At 38.5% G+C, this 23,155-nt stretch overlaps 2 protein-coding genes and 1 long non-coding RNA gene across 4 annotated transcripts in view; 1 reads left to right on the top strand and 2 right to left on the bottom strand.

Moving 5' to 3' along the window:
* slc1a8a (solute carrier family 1 member 8a) overlaps positions 1-14,795 on the bottom strand; it is a 39,330-nt gene extending 24,535 nt beyond the window's left edge. The window contains exons 1-4 of the mRNA XM_079598269.1: positions 14,421-14,795; positions 10,361-10,440; positions 10,026-10,241; positions 8,174-8,216 (exon numbers count right to left, since the gene is read on the bottom strand). Of these exons, the coding sequence (XP_079454395.1) occupies positions 8,174-8,216; positions 10,026-10,241; positions 10,361-10,440; positions 14,421-14,675 (594 nt within the window). The 5' untranslated portion in view covers positions 14,676-14,795. The remainder of the gene's footprint in view (positions 1-8,173; positions 8,217-10,025; positions 10,242-10,360; positions 10,441-14,420) is intronic.
* A 1,319-nt stretch (positions 14,796-16,114) lies between these two features.
* LOC306990870 lies at positions 16,115-19,483 on the top strand. The gene is made up of 4 exons (XR_013795957.1): positions 16,115-16,918; positions 17,677-17,798; positions 17,944-18,056; positions 19,030-19,483. It is a non-coding gene; the product is annotated as an uncharacterized lncRNA (long non-coding RNA).
* Positions 19,484-20,871: 1,388 nt separating this feature from the next.
* The window catches only part of LOC306990928 (uncharacterized protein), a 370,388-nt gene continuing 368,104 nt past the window's right edge, over positions 20,872-23,155 (bottom strand). Inside the window, exons 2-4 of one of the 2 annotated variants that reach the window (XM_079598275.1) lie at positions 22,807-22,908; positions 22,000-22,271; positions 20,872-21,883 (exon numbers count right to left, since the gene is read on the bottom strand). In XM_079598275.1, coding sequence (XP_079454401.1) covers positions 21,854-21,883; positions 22,000-22,271; positions 22,807-22,908 — 404 coding nt within the window. In that variant the 3' untranslated portion in view covers positions 20,872-21,853. Of the gene's footprint in view, positions 21,884-21,905; positions 22,272-22,806; positions 22,909-23,155 lie in introns of those variants that run through there. The other variant, XR_013795978.1, reaches the window with a different exon arrangement.

Here is a 23,155-nt window from a genome sequence, read left to right on the forward strand (position 1 = left end):
AGTATCGAAAGAATTGATACAAATAGGCTACTAGTTGACTCAAAACTGAAAATACGCTGTTTTATCGTAATTCTCCGTGACGAGTCTTCCCGGGTGCGGGTCTCGCTCCTCTGCTGCAGCGGCTGCTCCGGCCGCCTCTGGTTCCTCCATCGTCCGCGGCTATTCGCCGTGTTGTGGCTCTTGCGGCTGGCCACGAATGTCAGATTCGCGCACCGGATTTCGGGATGTCCGGGATTCGGCTTTTGGTTTCTATGGTCGCCATTCATTATGTTTACATGCACGCCTTTTGTTTCAATCTTCAATTCCTAAAAATGTTTAACGAGAGTTTATCATTAACACATATTATTAATAGATCCATCAATGAAGGAATTTATCCAAAAGCATGGAAGACTGCTGTAATAACACCGATCCACAAAACAGGTGATACATCAAAGGTCTATAACTACAGGCCAATCAGCATAGTACCTATCGTGTCAAAGGTAATTGAAAAATATGTAGTAGAACAACTAACTAGTCATCTCAACAACAGCCCCTTCAGATTGCATCCTATGCAGTTTGGTTTTAGATCTAATCATTCAACGGAAACAGCAAATTGCTTTTTCCTGGAGAATGTGAAATCTAAATTAGATAAAGGAGGAGTTGTTGGGGCCATATTTTTAGACCTAAAGAAAGCTTTTGACACGGTGGATCATGGTGTCTTACTCAAAAAGCTCTCAAGGTTTAATGTCGCCCCAAATGTTATTAAATGGATGCAGTCTTATCTGGAAAACCGAGATCAAAGGGTCAGGATAAATTATGAGGTGTCGTCGGCCATCGGTTGTGATATTGGTGTACCTCAGGGATCAATTTTAGGGCCCCTGTTGTTTAGTCTGTACATAAATGATCTTCCCACTGTATGCAATGAGTCTGAGATTCAGATGTATGCAGACGATACTGTCATATATGTGCATGCACTGACCAAGCAGCAAGCAGCATCAAAGCTCACGGCAATGATGGACGATGTCATGCAATGGCTTAATAATTCCGGTCTTCATTTAAATATAAAAAAAAAAAACGCTTGTATGTTTTTTACGAAGAGGTCAACAGATAATTCCACACCCAATATTTATATTGCAGGGGAACAGTTGTTAACTGTATCTGTTTTAAAATATTTAGGTATAATAATTGACTCTAATATAACATTTAAAAAAACAAATTAAAAAAGTTATAAATACAGTAAAATTCAATTTGTCAAATTTTCGTCATATTAGAAATTGTCTAACTACAAAGGCAGCCACAATATATTTTAATGCCACATCTGTTATACTGTTTGACCAGCTGGGCACAAGCGGCCAGTACAACACTTAAACCTGTGCAGCTACTTTATTATCAAGCTTGTAAGGTGCTTGACAGAAAGCCAAATACCTATCACCACTGTTACTCCCTAAAAAAACATATTTAATGACCTGGGACAATCTTATCATTTTTACAGATGTTTGTCTTGTCTATAAAATTTTACATGGTTTGGCTCCGCCCCCACTTAATGCTTTTATAAAACAAAAAACAACTGTGGCTAGACACACCAGGGGCCTGTTTCAATAAGGAGGTTCAACCAACTCTGAGTTAAAACTTGAACTCTGAGTTGACTTACCCTGAGATGGGAAACTCTGAGTTTTCGGTTACAGATCAGCTGGAATTAGTTAGTTCAATCAACTCTAAGTTGACTGACTCTGAGTTGAGCGCGTGCACCACAACTATAAAAAGCCATTATCAATGGAGCGCAGATATTATGAGTCACCATGGCAACAGCGCCAGACACGAAGAGGAAATACTGTTATACTGTGTTGGGTGTAATTAATTACCAAGTAATCTAAATATTGTAATTTAATTAAAGGGATTACTCTTAATTCTTCTGTAATTTAAAATAAAATATGATGTAATTACATTAAATAGGCTACTGCATAGACTATATAACAATTCTGTATAAAACAACAGTGGATTTAACATACATTTTTAAAAGGTATATTTTGAATGTAACCTTCTCCCTCTACACACTTTGGTCAATTCAAGAATAATTCATGCAATTGTATATTGTTCATTTTGAAAGCATTAAAAGTGCAGTTTCTTGTCACTCCTCATTGTATTGTTCAAGTGGTTGAGGTTGATATGGGACTTAGTAATTAATAATAAGTAGACTAATACTTTCTAAAGATAGTAATTATTACATTAATCTAATTACGCTGTTGAAAATGTCATTTGTAGTTAGTAATAAATAACTATTTTAGAGTAACTGTTATAATATCAGGTGAAACTGGAAGAACAGTTATTCAACCTAGTTTTAATTTGCATGTAGGCTAGGTGCAATCCTGCAGGCATTAAAAGAATGTGGCAGCAGCTGAAAATAAAAAAATATATAAAAACATAATTCAATCAGGTAAGGCTTGAGCATATCATGGGTGTAGGCTATCTGACTTTACAAACATTTGACATATTACATAACTAAATCGCATCCAGTGTCTAGCAGTGCAGCAGCATTTTTGGCTGAGGAAATTCCTTCATCAGAGCCGGTCACTCCCGGAGATCCAAGGGCCTTCATAAAATGTAAGAGGTATGTGTTATTTTTTATAGGGTATTTTTGATATTTCCATTTATTTTACTTTGGGTTGGGTTTTTCGTTGGTCCCACTCCCAATAGATTCTGATATCTATTGGGACTAATATCTATCTAGAGACTAATATCTGTCTTTTGGAGCCTCATGTCCCAACAGAACCCCAGACAGTTGTAAGTTGCCTACTCAATACACCAGAAATTATGACAAATAGTGTTATAAAGTGTACACATGCTCATCTTCACAGGATGATGGGTATGAAGAAACAGTTTCTGCGCCACAGAGAGGCCTACAGGGTAATGTTAATATTATGTGTCTACACATCAGACAATCTACACATTCACATTTGTATGTGGCATAGCCTATAGAATCGAAGTTTATATCTAAGTATAAAAGGACATTCTTATCCCCCAAGTGATTTTCAGTAAATGCCACAGTTTAATTCTGTAGAATTTGTTTAGAACTACATGATGTAACTCTAATGTACTGTATTTTCAGTTGCCAGTTAAGGAGTTAACGTTAAATACTTCATCTTATTAATTTCTTTTTTTAAACAGCGGAAAAAACAGCAATAAATAAATGTAGGCTACAGAAAGAATGAATGAAGTGTTTAAACACCGCTTCCTCTTTAAAAAAGGGGAGGAGACCGCAAGAAACTCTGGGTTTACCGAAGAAAACCTGCTCCCGACCAGGTTAGGTTCACAGAGTAAGTTGCCATGGTAACTGACTCTGAGTATAAGTTACCTCTCTTTCAGAAACAGGCTTGACTTACTCTGCTTTCTCGGGTTTGATATACCTCCCATTCTGAAACGGAAAACCCAGAGTTTCCCTCATTTCAGGGTTAAAATACTCAGAGTTTTCACTTAACCTCCTTTCTGAAACAGGCCCCTGGTCTGTGGCAAGAGGTGATTGTGTCATACAAATGAGGAAAACTGCCTTTGGTCAGTCAGCTTTTTCTGTGAGAGCATCTCACACATGGAATAGTTTACCTACGTCTATCAGAGACTGTGACTCATATTAGTCATTCAAAATTAACTTAAAATCATGGCTAAAAGACAATCAAGTGTGTGCCCATACTTTATAGCTCCTCAAATCACCTGAAACGTGCCTTGTCCTGTCGTATGTTTTTTATTTTTTTGTACTTGTTTTAATGAAACTGTGTTTTTTGATGAAATGTGTTTTAATGTATGTTAAGTATTGTTGAATGTTTTTATGTATTTTACCTGACATCACACCTGCCCAGGGACTACAGTTGAAAATTAGTCAAGTAGACTAAACTGGCACATTTACATTTTCATAAATGTTATTAATGTGCACTGTCCCTGTAAATTTAAACTTTCTAAATAAATCGGACTGAATTCATTCCGATTGGTGAATCTGAATGTAGTGTTTACATGAACGCTAAACAAGTGATCGGTTCATGTGCGTTCTAGCATTGTGAAGCAGAATGCATGACCTGCAAAGCTGGCATGTACGTGTCAGTGTCAAATAATGTAATAATATAGGCATAGTGAATGGCGACTGTGAGCTGATCAGGAGCTGAGTCCTGGACATTTTGGGCGATCTCGAGGTCTGGTCTGGTGCACGGGTCCGATGCCTGTGCGGCCCGGAGTGCAGCTGGGAGCAGTTGCGGATGGTGGGGGAGTGGGAGGCGGCCGGAGCATAGTAATTCGAAAATACTACAGGTTTTCTACTGATACAAAGCTTAATGCTAATCTAATCTGTGAAGTATCCCTTTTAACAAACCCGTCACCATACCAGCATGATGACTCCGATCTTCAACAAATGGAACTGGATAAATATTCAGAATGTTCTGATCCAATCTGACTTCTGACCTGTAATGTTGCCTGAATCCTAATCATACACTGTTCGTTCATTGGCCAAAGGAGAACTGGCCCCCCGGCTGAGCCTGGTTTCTTCCAAGGTCTTTTTTCTCCATTCAGTCACCTGATTTTGGTTCCTTGCCACTGTCGCCTTTGGCTTTTGGCTTGCTTAGTTGGAGACATTTAATATTCATCAATATTATTGATCTGCCTGCATTGACACCATGATATGAGAACTGAACTGAGCTGGACGATGACATCACGGTTTTCTCCGGCTATATATATAAATTATAATTTTTAAATTAATAAATTTTTTTACAACAAAAATGACTGCCTGGGAAAAAATAGCCATCAATTCTGGATCAGGCTCAGGCAATGCTGCTCTCCCAGAAGGAGGAAGCGCAGCCGAGTCTTCAACTCCAGATTCAAGCCCGCCCTCCGATGCTGCAATCAACATCTGGTCAGCAGGGGGAGCTCCGGATAAAACGACTGGCCAGTCATGAGAGGAGCCAGTACGATCAACCGGAGACTCCATGGCTTGTGGTGTTTGAGAGGAGTGAGGAGCCCACAGGGATTGGGTACCGGCTGGGGAAACCCTCACTGTGATCCTCAAGTCACCCTGGCTATTCGTCGAAGTAGCACTCTTTTGGGGTAGGCCAAAAGAGGAACTAAATCGAGGCATAGGTAAAGGGACCCCCCTTTGTTTGAAATATAGTCAAGTCAAGTCACCTTTATTTATATAGCGCTTTTTACAATACAGATTGTATCAAAGCAGCTTCACAGTGATAACATGAAAATAATACAACAAAGTTTGTTTCTAGAAGAAAATTGCATCATCAGTAATATTGTTGAATAATAAATGTCCCCAACTAAGCAAGCCAAAATTCAAGGCAAACAGTGGCAAGGAACCAAAACAGAATGGAGAAAAAAACCTTGGGAGAAACCAGGCTCAGTCGGGGGCCAGTTCTCCTCTGGCCAACAAGTGAACAGTGTATGATTATGAATCAGGCAGCATTACAAGTCAGATTTGGGAATGTTTTGTAATTCCTTGTTCGGGGAACAGACACAGTCTCTATATGATGATATCTAGGTGAAAGAATCTCTATGTGATGGGATTTATCTGACCTCAGTGACGTGAGACAGCTAGCAGACGGTCGGTTAAGCTAGTCTGTCTGCTTCTTGACCTGAGCCCCAGATTGTCATGTTTGAGCTCTAAGACTATTTGCCAAATTACTAGAGAGAAGAGCAGCACCATCCCAGGAGGGATGAATACCGTCTCTTTTCAACAGGTCAGGTCTGCCCTAAAAACTTTTCCAATTGTCTATGAATTCTATATTATTTTGCGGACACCACTTAGACAACCAGCCATTGAGTGATGACAATCTGCTAACTATCTCATCACTCCTGCGAACAGGAAGGGGGCCAGAGCAAATTACAGTGTCTGACATCGTACTTGCGAGTACACAGCTCTTTAACGTTAATTTTAATGATCTCCCACTGGCAAAGTCGAACATCATTAGTGCCGACGTGACTAATAATCGTATAGAATTTACGATTACCATTATCAAACACTTTAAAATTTGCTTTGATCTAAGGCGCACTGGCTCCCGGCAAACATGTGACTATGGTGGGTGGTGTCTCTATTTTCACGTTCCATTTAATAGAATTGCCAATACCTAGGGCATATTCAGGATTCTCAGAGGGTGTTTCACTGAGTGAGGAGAATCGGTTTAATGTTGTATTCGGAACGGAAGAGCGGTGTTTTGTCCCGCGACTACACGGTCTCACAGTCACCCAATTGACCCTTCACAGGGAGCTTGATTGACAGGTTATCTGACCAATCATACTTCACCATCCGCCGTTTTGTCCGACAAAGCAGTCAGGAGAGTTAGTAGATTAACATGGGAGGATTTGAACTTGAGAAACAGTGTACTGACGCCTTTCCGCGGTTAAAACAACATTCCTTCTTATGTTCATTCATGTTTATTTGATGCTATAAATTAACTAGAAGGAAGGGATGATCGGTTCTCGAGCAGCTTTAACTGGGCTCTACAGTGATCTGTCACGACACATTAAAGAGCCACAAAACGTTTTTTATTGTTTAAATTTCCTTAAAAAAATTACCAAAATTTGAAAGGTGAGACTTTGTTTAATATGTTTAATATCAAAAGTAACCAAAAAGTAACCGAAAAGTAACCTGGTCTGTCCTGTCTGTCAGCGCGTTGTCAGTATCCTCTCTGCTCCGCAATGTATTTTTCACTGCATGAGAACATGGTGTGGCATGAGAGCGGCGTAGCTTCTTGGACATAGCGACAGTAACTAAGGGGGGCGGGTCTTTGCGAACGGTCAATTGACCTGCTGCACAGACTCTACTTCAGCTGGAACTGAACAATGTACAGAGTTCACTAAGCTAGTTGCATCCAAAGCAGTATCTAAAGCCCTTGCACTCTTACTATCCTCAATTAAAGTTTGGATGTGTGTCTCTAGTTCTGAAATCTTCTCCGTCAGCCTGACTGTCTCCCTGCATTTATCACATCTAAATCCTATATTGCTGACAGAGAATGCTATACTATAAATGAGACATGAAGTGCAAGTGACAATAACAGGAGAAGACATTACTCACCGTGTTTGTTGACTGATCCTATACTTACCACAGTTATTTAATGGATTGTTAAAAGGCGCAAGCGCGCGCGAGAAAAAATAAATAAATAAAGACAGCAGGCACGGATGGCGCGAGCGTGCAAGAGAATAAATAAATAAAGATGACAGGCACGGATGGCGCGTTTACAGGCTAGTGAGTTACTAGCGTATTGTGCAGGCTAGCGAAATTACCAGCGTGTTGTGCTAGTTATAACGATTTAGATAGAAGCTAGCGATGTCAGATTAATGTGTGGTGATGAGTAAGATATAATTAGCAATATAAACAACACAGAATTGATAGTAAATAAAGATTCAAAACAGAAAGCAGTACGGAGCTAACAGATGCAAAGCACTCAGCAGCAGGCAGACAGGAGCAATCGGTCCAAGATCAAGGAAGATATAGAAGTCTCGACCTCAGAATATCCAAACCGCTGAATGCCCAAACACGTCATACAGTGTTCGTGACCAGGGAACAGGGAACTCCCTGCTTGCGCCAGAGAACGACCACATCCAGTGACACACGGTAATATGACATCTTAAAAAATACGCATTCACACCTGTGTTTGCTCTTTCAGGAATTAGCTCTCTCAGTGGTGAAGCACACATGGCCGCGGCGACACTGGGGATGGTGCAGCCCACATAGTGAAGCACTCACTCAACTGATATTAAAACAGTGACCTCATAGAAAATGCCCTCAAACCAACCAATGCTGTGAAAACAGAAGTTGAGAGCTGTGAGCTCGTGACCAGCCCTGCACACGCCGTAAAACCAACACTGCTGGAGAGGCTTCTTCACAAAGAACACTCGACACACTCGTTGACTGTATTCACCACTTTCAGAGAATGTATACAAAATTATTTGTTCGGCTCCGAAGCGAAAGACAACTGGTGCTTGCATCGGCTTCCTATTTATACCCGCGCTGCTGGGCGGAGCGCGAGATACAAATCTTGCATTGGCTCGTTCTGTTTGATGATTGGGGCTCTCTGACGCGATCCCAATACCGATTGTGACAGACTGAAAGGGAACTGGCTTTTCCTGAAAGGGACATTGGTATTGTTCATGTTTGCAGTACACACGGGACTTGTCAAATAAGTGGCATTCAAAGTGTTAAAGTGTTTCTCACCTGCTGGAATGTGGCTTCAATGAGATTGGAGGGGATCATATTCCTGAGGATACAAAATATGATGCCAATTAATTCATTCATTCACATTATGAATATTTAGGACATTGATCCCCTATGATATGTCATACACACTGCAGATTTAAAAAACAGCTATTATTAAGTGTGGCAGCCAAGACTAACAGCAGCTCACTGTGTCCATGGGCAGAAACGGGTGGGGGATGGGAGGGTCCTCCTCCTCTTACTTTGTGCAGATTACTAAAAATATCCTAATCACCCCGCTGCTTTAATAGGATTGCACTGTATAGGATGGCCTAGACTCCCCAGACATGGACAATTCTTTCCAATGAATGAAAATAGCAGTGACTCGTCAAAATGAGGAGCAATTTACCCCAAAAGCTTATAATTTTAGCAATTAAAAAGCTAATATGAAAGGGATAGTTCACCCCAAAATGAAAATACTGTCATCATTTAAACTCATGCCATTCCAAACCTGTGTGACTATTTTCTTCCGTGTAAAAACACCATAACAGTGGTACATGTGATTTGTGTGTTATATAAAGTGATTTTATATGTATATTATAATATATTATTCTGAAGCCATACAATAGATTTTGTGAAGAAAAGACTATCATAGTTGAATTTCAATACAATTCCCATTTGTAATTGCATGGAAAAACTTTCTCTTTCTGTGTCACATAGGAGAAAAAATAAGCTACACAGGTTTGAAACGATATGTTTGGGTGATATCCCTTTAAGCTATTTTCCATTCCTGAAACAGAACACTATCGAACCCACCAATAAGTCCAAACACTAACTATAAATTACCCCTAAAATCAGATGGAAATAGATTGAAAAGTTTGTCCAAGCCTCTAACCCCATTTCTGTCAGGACCACTATCGTCAAATACAATTGACAATTAGCATACAGTTAGGATTGGCGGTATGGTTCTGTTCTGGGCAAGAACTCCCTGCGCATCCATGCAGCCTAGCTTGGATAAGGAGAGCAGGAATAATCCCCCTTAGGGTAAACAGAACAGAACCGACATATATATATATATTGCAGATATCATTAATAATTTTTTTGATTCAATTTGTGAAAACATAATGATAAAACATAATTTGTGAATTTTAGGCCACATTTACACAGTGTTACACATTTACAAACGAATATTTCCCCCCCCTCCGTTTTCAATAATAACATCGTGCACACAACCCGCATAAATACGCCGTCGAGCGCCATCATAACTATGCCAAACCTATGGGCGGCAGTGTAGGGAGAAGGATAAAGCCATGCAAGCCAATCAGAATCCTCAGAATCGACAAGAGAGAACCTAAAACCCCGTTTCTCCCAGTTGACACGACAACATATAACCGGCGTTTTCAGAAATCTCCACTTTGGCCCGAGTTTTTAGAAATAATCGTTTTCTGGGATAAAAACGGCGTTTTCGTGTAAATGACAGGCCAAAACGCAGAGAAATATCTGCGTTTTCCCATCGTGTAAACGGGGCCTTAGTCTGATTCAGGGGTAATCAGAATGCCAAATCCTGACTGATGAGAGGAGGAGCTTGGGATGGAGGAGGGTAATAAGCTCCTTAAAAAGGCGATAGGTGCTGATATACTGAAGGAGCTTATATATGTATACAGTGATAGGCGTCGTATTGTTATAGGTAGACGTGGATGTGCTGAGAGTCAGCTGATGCGAGCTTGACTAAGGTGACCTGCCAGAAATGACACTACGCTTGATATCCAAGCCTACTCCTAAAATCTGCTCGGCTGATAGGAACATTGGTCCAAGACCAACAAAGATGTTGTTGCTACCTGACAAAATTTGTCATAGTCCATTCTGACTATACCTGACCAGATCCAGCAGGGCATCTGCAGATGTAATGACCTGTCCACCTCCCAGTCTGTTGCCCTCCACATCTGTGCCACAGCCAGGTTTGATAATTAGAACAAGTACAATGCCAACCACTACAGCGATGAATGTGGTCCAAAGGTAGTAGGTGACTGTTAGCACCCCCATCTTGCAGCAGGCCTTTGACTCCATTGATGACAGTCCAGACATTAAACTACAGAGAGTAAGAGCTGATATGAGGAGATGTTCACACATTCTTAATGTGTGACATTAAGAATTTTTGTCTGATAGCCAAAAAATGTATTATGCAGATGTGAATAAATCAAACTCCACCTGGAAGTGATTAGGGGGAGAATCAACATTTTAAGTATCCGCATGAGCAGCTCACCAGGGAAGGAGAAATAGATTTTTGCCTGATTACAAAAACAGAGAAAGAGTTGTTCAGATGATATTCAGACTTTTCAGACTATATTTTTTACTAAGTCAAAGTTTATTTATAAAGCACTTTTTAAAAACAGCAAGTGTTTATCAAAGTGCTGTACACACATATCCCATATTGATGATACAAACAGTCAACAGCACATAATAAAACAACAAGGCAGCTCTCACATAGCATCAAATGCCAAACTATAAAAATAAGTTTTTAAGGTAGTTTTAAAAACAGCAAGTGTTTGAGCATGTCTAATGTACAGGGACAAACTATTCTGGAGCTAGTGGCTGCAGGACACTATAGTTCATTTATGTAAGTGATGATAGCAAAATAAAGTAAACTGTGACATATTATACCCCAAAATTATTCATAATACAGTGGACTACCAGTAAAATGTATGCAAATTTGGGACCAAAAATTTCAGATTCAGACACTTTGACCTGATCACGTTTTGCTTAAGTTTTTTTTTTTTTTCTTTAATTGCCAATGCAACCTTTTTACACCACAGACTGAACAAAATTAAGCATTGCTTGGTAATTGGTTGACCTAAATTGGTAATATCTAATTGTGTACTTAGGTTGACTAGCTGTCAGCTGTTACATTTAATTCATTTGTGAGACAGTCTAACCCCGGATTTCCACCGGCTGCGGATCGGCTACGCTGCGTGTCGGCTCCGTGCTCCGCTGTCCTTCAATACCCGCCACCAGGTCCGGATTTGTTGCGGAACGGCTGCGGCCGAGGACCAACGAGATCTCGCTAATTCACTTGTGATCGTGCGATATGTAGTTTCGATACACAGAACCACCAAACCAGGAACAGTTTCCGCCATGATCATCATATTTTTCCGCCAAATATTATCCCCCATGATCACGGTGTATTTTATTTTGAAAATTAAACGGATCTTTTATTTTGTTTTGGTTTGTTCTGTTTTTTTGCTCGACTTCCTGTCCTGCGCACTCTGCCCTGTAGTGCTGATCACCGGAGTCGGAACGCAGCCTTTCCGCAGTCAGTGAAAATACACACATTGACTTTAATGGAAACCTATTGACTCCGCCACCGTTCCGGACGGGATCCGCAGCCGCTCCGCAGTTGGTGGAAATTAGGGGTAACTGTGCGTTCACACCGGACGCGAATAGTGCGTCAAATTCGTGCCTGCTGCGTCTAGTTTGACGCTTGAACATTTTGAATGCATTCGCCAAAGCGAAATGGACGCACGTAAAAAGCAAGCGTTTGGAGCGACATTCCGCTTCTTCTGGGAGAGGCAAGTGCTAAGCGGTTAAAAATACTACTGTTATTGTGTCACGAAATGTAGTTTTAGTTGTTCAGTCGAGAATGTAATTGTTTAAAGCTCAAATTTGTGGTTTATTTATAAAGATAGCGCCTATTTAAAAAGTTTGATCTGACGATTCGGAGTTGTGAGATCCAGGCGATCACCGGGCGCTTAGCGCTCATGTAACCCGCCTGGAACAGCCTTACCTTGGCTAGTCCTCTGACGTTTGCCGCTGGTAAACGAGAAATGTTGAAATTCACAATCTATAGCTTTGGTTCTGTAAGTTATACATTAATACATTATCATATAATGACTCGTTATAACGTAGGTCAAACGACTTCTTTAATTATGTGAGTATTTCTTCATCTCATTGAGAAATGTATATGACTGCAAGTGTTCAGTGTCACATTCATAGTTAACATCTGAACAATGTCATTCCTTCTTTCACGCAGGCATTTAGTCATTACAAAATAACTTATTGAGGCCAAACATATAATAAGTTATTGAGGCCAAACATTTAAAATTACATTATAATCTGAAAAACGGGCCTGCCCCCGTTTATCACGTCACTTCACCACGTGACAGCAGCAAGCAGGCTCCGATTGGTTAACACGGTGCGAATTGAAGCAGAAGTTCAGATTTTTCAACTCAGATGGCAGACGCGAATTCGCATCAAGCTCGTGGATGCAAAAATAGCACTGCGTGAAATCATTCGCGCGTAATGGGCCTTTCACACAGGACGCGGTATGCGCGGCGCTGCATTATTATATATTTATATATATAGATTATATATTTGGTCCACTGCTCCACAGCTCAGGAAATTCTGACACACACAGTACTAGCCGTTCATCCATTTTGATTTCCGTGCATACGATGTCTTAATATAATTTACTTTCATCCATTTTGATTTCCGTGCTTGTCTGGATCCCCCGATTCTATTGGCCGCGCTGGTAATCGTCACAGAGTGCAGCGGCAAAAGTTGAACTATTTTGAACTTTGACCATGGCGTGCGCGTGAGCACGCCAATGATGCGCACCGCTGCTCTTGCACTTTGCTCGAAGCAGAAACAAAACGTCCTTGCGCGGCGCAAGCAATTGAAATTAATGGGTTTTATAGCGCAGCGGCGCGCATACCGCGTCCTGTGTGAAAGGCCCATAACGCTCCAGACGCTTGAGACGAATGAGGTGTATTCGTGTCTACCGCGCCGCACTCTACGCCTCATTCGCGCCGCAGGAATTTTTACGCACGTAACGCGTCTTTGCATTTACTTTGCAAGTCCGCGTGAACCGGAAGTTGCAAACGACTTTTCTCAAGTGTTGTGACGCATTTCCGAGTGAAACGGAATATTGAACCGAGGGCAGGGTTTTACTTTAGCGCTCCTCCTCTCCATCTCTCGCCCATAGCAGAGTAACGGTTTGAGGGGAGTAGTCAAGCGTTTAAGCAACCCAAGCCGTCAACCCTACGTCATCAGAAAAAGAACCATTCCAGATCGGAAGTAACTTTTCAGACTTTGATTAAAGATAACCACAGCAAATTATTTGTTTCTGTGTTCTTGCACGGATTAATTGTTCACCACAAGACTAGTAATATCCACTAACAAAGTTAATAGGGTCAATTATGATTTCATGCCGACTTTAACATTGAAATCACTCGCGCCTGATGCGTTCCGGTGTGAACGCACCATTAGAGAAAGATAAAACCGGTGAAATATCTCTAGTTCTTGTCATATTTTATTACCATTTTCTAAACTAGTGATACTATAGTAAAATGTGATAATGTGAGAAATGTTGAAGGTACACACCTCTATATATATACACACCTCTCCTCAACCTGCTGTTTGATTTGAAGTTGCTTTTATGGGGCGAGTTAATTGCCACACTATAATACTTCTTATTGGAAGTATGAGTATGTTGTTGTCTCTCTGTCTGGGATTAGATCACTAAGCACAGATGTTCTTAAGAGCCTAGTAATTCCTAACCTTTAAACCTACATGCCTCCACCCATCACAACAAAAATAAAAAAAACAATTATATATTGACAATATTATTCAATATTTTTATCTGTGGAATAATAGCAACAACTGAATGAAAATAGACATAGATCTAATTGTGTCGTTTATGGACACGTGACCTAGATTTTACATCCAATCGATTTATTTAAAAAACTCAGGAAATTTATTTAAGTTAAAACACATTTACTCCATGTTGACAAAAAACAATACAATATATGAAGAAAAAAAAATGTGTATATATTTGACACCATTATTTTTGCTACAGACAATTGTATGTTTTGTTCTGTAACAAGACAATATGGAAACATATGTTTCCAAGATGAGCCTTAATCTGACAAGCTTGTCAAACATACTGTAAGTTGTACATACATTCTAAATCGTAAACATTAAAGACATTTTCTAAAACCATGACATTAAAGCAAGAATAAATAACTTAATAATGAAGGATGGAGAGACCAATTAAAAACACGGAATGTTTTCAGCATTTCATAAATCTGATCAAAAGATAATAAATTATAGAAAAATGAATGTGTTGGAAGGATGTTTGATGTGTACCCAGGAGATTATGCATCACTAACAACTTTACAACAACTGCCATTCTTTTTTATAATTCTACCCTTCCATTTTCAGTGACATGTCCACAGTCATTCATTTCTCTAAAATCCTTGTTTAATAATCCTACCTGTGTGGAGAGGGCTAGGCCCCTCAGCATGAAGCCCAGGACGCATCCTGTGATTACAGCTAGTACCGAGAGCGTCAGCAACCCGTTTCGCCTGATGTAGTTCTTCAGATACTTCCTGACACTGACTGAGAACACGCTGGACATGCAGCCCTTTATTCTCTCCAGCGGGGTTTTAGCAGGTCCCGCCGGAGAGAAGAAGGTTGCAGGCTCGGGAGGCACTTCCTCGACATCTGCGGGTATCAGTAGCTCCTCCATGGCGAGACGCTATGAGTAACGCAAGAGGGAAAAGCAAAGGTAACCTTTTCTAACTAGGGATTAAGCCATCATGTATCCATCCAGCATCTCAAGACCACGGTTGAGAGGAATTAGGAGGCTAAGAGGATTAGGATGTAGTAATAAAATGTAACACTTCCCTGTTGACAGTGGCTCTGTGCCATTTAGATTTTTGTCATGAAGTGATGTCAAATAACCCCCACTTTGTGTTTATTTATACTGTAGTAGAAGAGGGATCAGAAAGTAGGGCATTGTGTTGTTCACAAACCTAATCCATAGTGAGGCAAGGTAAATGATCTCTCTCTCTCTAAAGCCACAGGGAAAGTCAGCACGTGCCTTCACCTGATCTCGTTACAGATGAGTGTCCATTACGAAAATAAATTAGTTTTTCCCTGAAAATAGACTGACATATGTAAATCAAGTTCCAAAGTCTTGAAGTTCAGTAGCCTACTCTTGATATAGTCTGTCTTGTTGTGGTTTAACAGGATTTAAGGTAACTCGACAGACCTGACCAATGGCCATCAATGCTGTGATTTATTGATAAAGCTGGATCTCAGTTCCTAGTCTTTTTTGAAAAAAATCTCAAAATTTACAAAAACACATATTCTCACAATTGTGATTTGAATTTTTGAATCATTTCACAAAAAAAGGTTATTCAAATTAATTCAATGATTTGTTCAGTGACCTTTTCTGCAGGTTACACCGTCAACTTGTGAGTGTCTTTTTGAGTGAGTCATTTGAATGAATCGATTAGTTGAACACAAAGATTTATAATGCTTTATTAATACTTGTGTGCCTAATACCGTGGCTCTGAAGTGCAAATAAATTTAACAAATCATAAAACACAACAGTCAAAAAATCAAAAATCCACATTCAAAAACAAACAAACAGATAACACAACAGCCATTTATAAAATGGAAAGAGCAGTACTTATGTTTTGTAGAGGCTAGCAATAGCACGCTATAGATTTGAAAGCATTAGATCCTACCCTCCCTTCAGAGTAGAGTCTGCAGTGCCAACCCAGTCTCACGGCAGTTCGTGATATGGTCACGTAATTTAATCTATTGATTCGTGGCACGGGCACGTTTATTTCGTTATTTTCGTAATTCCAGCACGTTTTTTAAAACTAATGTATTTCAATGGGAAGCATCTTTCGTGATCAAAGCACGATTCTATCTGCCTATCGGGCTGCAGTAGAGAAGCTGTTTAATCAACATTTATTCACGAGATCTTATCATGGTTTATGTATTTATTTTAATTATATTATGTCGTTCTTATTGCCAGGGAAGCTGGATTGCTTTGCTGTTTATTGATATTTAAAAAAAATATTTTATTAGTAGGAAATCGCGCTGAAGAAGTCTCATTCCGAACACCTCGCGATATTTGGTATCAGTTCACGTGTGCCAGATGTTGGTAAGTAGTCGTAAATACGCTGTCCTAATAATGTTTGATATAATGTATTTTCTGTGTGTCGAAATTAATCAGATTAGCTCAAGTTCAGTCACTGCATTATATCTGTCATCTCAACGGAGGCTTTGCGTTTCATTGCTTTCTATGAAAATGGTTTCTATGGTGATTAAACACTGTCTGTCACGTGATGTGCTATACAGTAGGCCTAGAGTAGACCTTCAATCAGTTAATCATATTCATATCAGGTTTTTAAGTTGTACAATTAGTTCCAAAGTTGTATGTGTAGTAGAAGCACAGTAAAACCAACACCATGCTTTTACCACAGTAACATTAGTTTTACTGTGATAAGTGTAGTAAAAAGACAGTAATCACACAACTTACCATGCTTTTACCACACTATTGGTAGTTTTAATGTGGTACTTATTGTAAATGCACAGTAACCACAACACTAACCATGCTTTTACCTCAGTAACCTTAGTTTTACTGTGATGGGTAGTAAAGGACAGCAATCACAAAACTTACCATGCTTTTACCTCAGTATTGGTAGTTTTAAAGTGATAATTGTTGTAAATTATGCATATTAACCACAACACCTACCATGCTTTTAATGCTTAATAATGTAACATCCAATATTTGTAAGGAAAATCAGTACTTTTTCCTTTAAATAATCCTATATATTATACATAATGATATTTTATTTTCTCTGTTTTCAGCTGAAAAGACCAAAAGGGCCTTTCGAACTCAGTCAGCCCATTATTGTTTGAGGACAAGTAAACGGAGGAGACGGACCGCTGCAAAGACAAATATTCGCAATGGTACGTATGTGTTGGTTTTAACCCTAAATCAAACATTTTATCAAGCATTTGTTGTTTCTTAAACCTGTTCTTACAAATCCCATAGCCCAATCAGTATGAAGAGTCTCAAAGTCTTAATAATTCATAAGATTTAACAAGTTGTCAAATTCGTACGATACTAGTACATATTTGTATACTCGTACATAATCCTGCAGCTTTTACTCCTAGTGCTCATTGGCTACTGCCTCAATTCCTGTACATATATATCGCGATATTTGTAAATCAGTTGCGCCCCTTCTTGGATAGTAGTCTGATGTCCCACACACTGTCAGAAAGTTTATATTAATTGCATTGTGTATTCATTAAAATTATTACAAATTAGTCCCTGTCTGTTGTGTTCATGTTCCAATGTCCAATGATACATGATGTCTCTCCACACCTCATAACCTACCTCTGTTTGCAAGAGTGGAAAAGCTAATCTGACTTGTCACATGACATCAGATACGTGATTATTTTGTCGTGATCAGATCAGTTACACTGCTGATAACTGTCCCGTTTGCATATAAATCATGTTATTTTTAAACGAGTTAATATGATTATTGCTTGCTATTAAAGACATACTTTTATTCATAGAAATGCCCACATATCAGTGAACGTATAACATAAAAATGCTTTTAAAATTTAATTATGCAACACTCTTTACAGAAATATATCCTATAGTTGTATAACTGACTGCTTGCATGTAATGTAATAAAATTACATTCCTTTCTGTATTGCAGGATTACTTTGTCCTTTTTTTTAGATCTCTACAACATCAAACTCAACAGCTCTTTTAAGAGCCAACCCTCACAAGAGCTACTAGTGAGTCGCAGCGGATCTTGCCGAGATCAGCCCTTCCCAGGTAAAGTTTCTAGAACATTTCAATCAGTATTTACTCATCAAATGCTCTCTCCTGAATCGTAAGGTAAATTATAACTGTCTTAATTTATGTTTCAAGAACAATAGTAATTGCACGAGTAAGTAGATACTTTCTTGTTTTACAACAGAGAAGGAAGACCAGTCCTTATATCAACACAAGCTAATCGAATAAGTCCTTTGTTTCGGGTGAGGAAGGAACATCTGGTGCCTAAAGAAGACAGAAAGGTGCGCAAATCCATTGGTATGTCTTGTATTGAAACAATGCTGTAATATGTAGTACATAATTTGATGTTGACAATTTTACATTGTACAGGTTATCACTTGGTTTTTGACCAAGTGAAGCTCTTGAAACAAGTGACAGAAGAGTATGTTGTCTTGAAAAAAATCACTTGCAAAGGCAAAAGAGACCATGCCTTTCTTAAATATATTTTAAAATAGGTTGCTGTTGATATGGGTAAAACATTTTTTGTTCAGTACTTAGCTTATATAATGTGCTGAAATATTATATATATATATATATATATATATATATATATATGTATAAAATAAATCAATGTGTATATTATATAATGTACTGACTGCTGCTTTGTAAATTTAAATCAGGAACGGGCAACTCTACCTCCAACCCTAATCGAGCACATATGAAAGTCTTCAGCTTTACTTATAGACAATAGGCAGGAGGGTTTGAGGTTGGAGCTAAATCTGCAGGACAGTGGACGCTAAGGGCCAGAGTAGCCCATCACTGCTTAATATATCACAGAACATAGGCCCCGTTTACACGAAGTGAAGACACCGATATTTCCCTGCGGTTTTGGCCTCTCATTTACACGAAAACACAGTTTTTATCACAGAAAACGATTATTTCTAAAAACTCCGGCCAAAGTGGAGATTTTGGAAAACTTTGTTTGCACGTTTGCATGTAAACTGAGAAAAACTGAGTTTTAGGCAGCGACGTCACAATATGAGACTATTTTCAGGATTCTGATTGGCTAACGTGGGCTTGAGCTTCTCGTTACACTGCCACCTACAGGTTTGGCATGCTCTGGACGGCATATACACGGGTTCGTGTGCACGATGTTATTTTTGAAAACGAAGAGGGGTGAAATGTCCGTTTATGAAAATAGCCATCCACGTGTAAACGTAGCCATAAGCTGACCTGACTGTCCATTAAACAACTTAATTTGTATTGTTTGTGTTTTTTGCTTTACTTTCAGACCAGGACTGGAGAACGCCTGACAATGGGATGTTGAGACTTCTTCCTCTGGTTGAGAAAAAGCTACACCACATCAGTGATCACATCTTCTGTTCTTCTGTTGTACTGTAGGGTACACCTGAACAAACTGTTTAGACGAGGAAGAAGAACATGAACATGATCGAGACATGTACAGGGAAGAGCAAGAAACCAGTTTAGTGATAATGAATCATTATTTTCCAACACAATATCAAATCTGTTTTCTGTATCATAGGTGACTGAATATGATTCTCTGGCACTCATTTTGTGGCTCAGCAGCTGTGAATGGATTAATATGATGTTAATGTATTTTTGAAGACACATTTTTATTTATCTTGAATCTCATTGTCTTTATGCTACTTTATCAACTTTATGCTGTGTCCTCCAATAAAGTGTTGTGTAATAAAGTATGGTGAATATTGTTTATTGAAAGTGGTGTTTGGTACAGTAAATAAAATCAATATTTGAGAAATTTTAATTTCTTATTTCTTTAGTTTAGTTCATAATTTAAAAACAACTACATATAATTAATTACCATGATTCCTTTTCTTAGGACATACACATTTAGATCTGGTTAATGATATTTGGGACAAAAGTTGCACATACTTGCATGTATAAGCTGCAACTGCAATGTTTGCAGTGAAATAAAGGGAAGCTATGTGAATAACAAGAGGCTGCAGTGGCTATCTTGCTATAAACACTTCAAGCATAATTGAAGATGATCCATGTTGATCATTCTAGTACATCTACTAGCCTACTGCATTTAAAATGAAAGCATAGACGTTACTGATGTCAGGCATATAAGCAGCAATCAGAGGGGGTGAAAAGGAAATGTAGGCACTGTTTTGTTTTGTTTGTTTTACTGAATGGTGCATTATCCCTGTGTAATAGTGTGTGTAGATCTGTGTAGATTGTACTGCACTTCCACCCCAAGGGCCCCCCAGAAGAGCAAAAAACTGCACATTTCAAATGGCTGTAACTCACAGTCCGGTTAGTGTATCAAAGAGAAAATCGGCAGGACAACTGCTTATGCTATGTTTACTAAATAATGTTGGGCCCAGTTTTCTGACATATACGGAAAGCTGGCATAAAGGTTATTTTTAAAGTGTTTACAGTAAATTATCAAATTTCAGCCTGTCCCTCATATATGTCATAAAGGTTTGCACAATGAACAAATTTAGATATCCAGTTGTCCATTAAAGATATTATGTATTTAACATTTATTGTTTCATTACTAAACGTTTTAAACTACATTACCCACATATCTCTGTCATGCTATCAATGGAACAGGAAACATTGTCCTGTAGTTCATTGAAATGTGCAGCCATGCTTAGGGTTAGGGTGGGGATCTCAGTAAAGGAGCAATTTCTCACAAAACAGAGACACTTTATCATTAACTTTATGTATAACTAACGCAATAATATCACCAAAACATACTTTGTAACATGAAGCGCCGTTTTATATGAGTTAAACGATAGTCCAATCACAGCGAGTTCTGCGATAAAGTCACAGCCAATAACAATCCAGCTGTACAGATGAGTCACACTTACTTGCCCATTTATGGTAAATGATGACAGATCTCTTCTGGTTCCGGCTACAGGGATAGATACCTTAAATATTTCATATTTAAACCCAAACAATATTTGGGCTGTAATGTATTAATTCTAATTAAATTATAAAACTCACATTTAAAAACAAAAGACTCCTTTGTGTGGTTACCATCCAAAAACGAGATCACATGATCAATGACACAAATGTTTTTATTTGATTAGACTAATTAATACATACATTTGAAAGATAAACTTTTTTCTAAGCAATGGCCTACAGCAGGGGTAGTTTTGCAGTATTTTAATTAAAGATAATTACATATACTAAAGTGCTTCTAACATTTACAGTGTATGTATAGTATATCAAAGGTATATCAATTATATTCAAATAAATGTAACAAAATCACAATGAATGCACACAATTTTGAAAGCATATTCCAATATTTAATGTCAAACTGTTTAAAGACAAATGTAGTGCCAAACCTACTGCACAACAGTATAAAAATAAGTTAATTATATAAAAAAACAGGTATAAGATACAGGGGCAATCTATTATAGGGACATATACAGTAACGTTAAAACAAATCGCTATGATGAAGTTATATTTTTACAAACCAAGAGATGAGATTCAACTTTGTTATGTGAAAATATATTTGTTTCTTCGCTTTAAAGAACAAATAGGGAAAAACGTAAGCTCAACGTTTTACATTCTCACCTTTAATTCTATATCCTTGTGATCATTAATCACTTTTATTGTCACTAAATGAAAGGCAACTTAAAATAGTTAATGATTATAAACGTCAGTAAGAAAATGCTTCAATAAAATACATTCACGGGTATATTACATTTACATTAACCAGGTAGTGATGTAATGATGATACCATAGATGTAGTTATGGTGGACATTTACTATAGTGACCACTGTAATAAAAGGTTTAATGAAGCTAAATGTAAGACATTAAGTCCATCTAAATGTAAAGGTAACAAACTCAGAATAATGTCCATTATGTCAAGTGTCTCATTTCTGTAATATTCTTTCAGCACCAATAAGATTTCCATAAATATGGATTGTTTTCTAAAGGTTTTCCTGAACACTCTCACTATCTTCAATTGTTCGGACAAACACCTGCTATACACTTGCAGAAATATACATGTGTCTATTGCATCATGAAGTCACTGCATGACTAGAACTAATGAATGGCAATGAATATGTCCTTTAGGAAAACACCTGATGCGCACTGACACTTCTTTGATGAAGGCATTAGGCAGACATCAAGCACAGTTTATGAAGCTGAAAAGAGAAATCACTATTTTCAATATTGGTTCTGCATATATCAAAGAGATCCTGAGGAGGAGTGGGACTTCACATGAAGACTTTCAGAAACTGTGACAGAGCAAAGGGTGCACCTCGCTGGACACATCCGACGCATGCCCAAACAACACCACCCAAAGACAGTGATGAAGTGGACACCACCAGGAGGATGCAGGAGACAGGGAAGACCTGGGAAGACATGGAGACAGATGTTTCACGAAGACCTGAACGATGTCAGTGTCCCATGGGAAGATGCGGAGAACTTGGCCACGGATCGAATACGTTGGAGGACACTTGTTGCCCAATGTGCCCAGCACAGGACTTGGTGATGATGTTGGGAGTTTATCCATAACTGTGGGATATATTTCTGTAAAGAGTGTTGCATAATTAAATGTTAAAAGCATTTTTATGTTATACGTTCACTGATATGTGGGCATTTCTATGAATAAAAGTATGTCTTTAATAGCAAGCAATAATCATATGAACTCGTTTAAAAATAACATGATTTATATGCAAACGGGACAGTTATCAGCAGTGTAACTGATCTGATCACGACAAAATAATCACGTATCTGATGTCATGTGACAATTAATATAAACTTTCTGACAGTGTGTGGGACATCAGACTACTATCCAAGAAGGGGCGCAACTGATTTACAAATATCGCGATATATATGAGGCAGTAGCCAATGAGCACTAGGAGTAAAAGCTGCAGGATTATGTACGAGTATACAAATATGTACTAGTATTGTACGAATTTGACAACTTGTTAAATCTTATGAATTATTAAGACTTTGAGACTCTTCATACTGATTGGGCTATGGGTTTTGTAAGAACAGGTTTAAGAAACAACAAATGCTTGATAAAATGTTTGATTTAGGGTTAAAACCAACACATACGTACCATTGCGAATATTTGTCTTTGCAGCGGTCCGTCTCCTCCGTTTACTTGTCCTCAAACAATAATGGGCTGACTGAGTTCGAAAGGCCCTTTTGGTCTTTTCAGCTGAAAACAGAGAAAATAAAATATCATTATGTATAATATTTAGGATTATTTAAAGGAAAAAGTACTGATTTTCCTTACAAATATTGGATGTTACATTATTAAGCATTAAAAGCATGGTAGGTGTTGTGGTTAATATGCATAATTTACAACAATTATCACTTTAAAACTACCAATACTGAGGTAAAAGCATGGTAAGTTTTGTGATTGCTGTCCTTTACTACACATCACAGTAAAACTAAGGTTACTG

The sequence above is a fragment of the Phoxinus phoxinus genome (genome assembly GCF_949152265.1).
Source record: "Phoxinus phoxinus genome assembly, chromosome: 22".
Classification (NCBI taxonomy): Eukaryota; Metazoa; Chordata; class Actinopteri; order Cypriniformes; family Leuciscidae; genus Phoxinus; species Phoxinus phoxinus.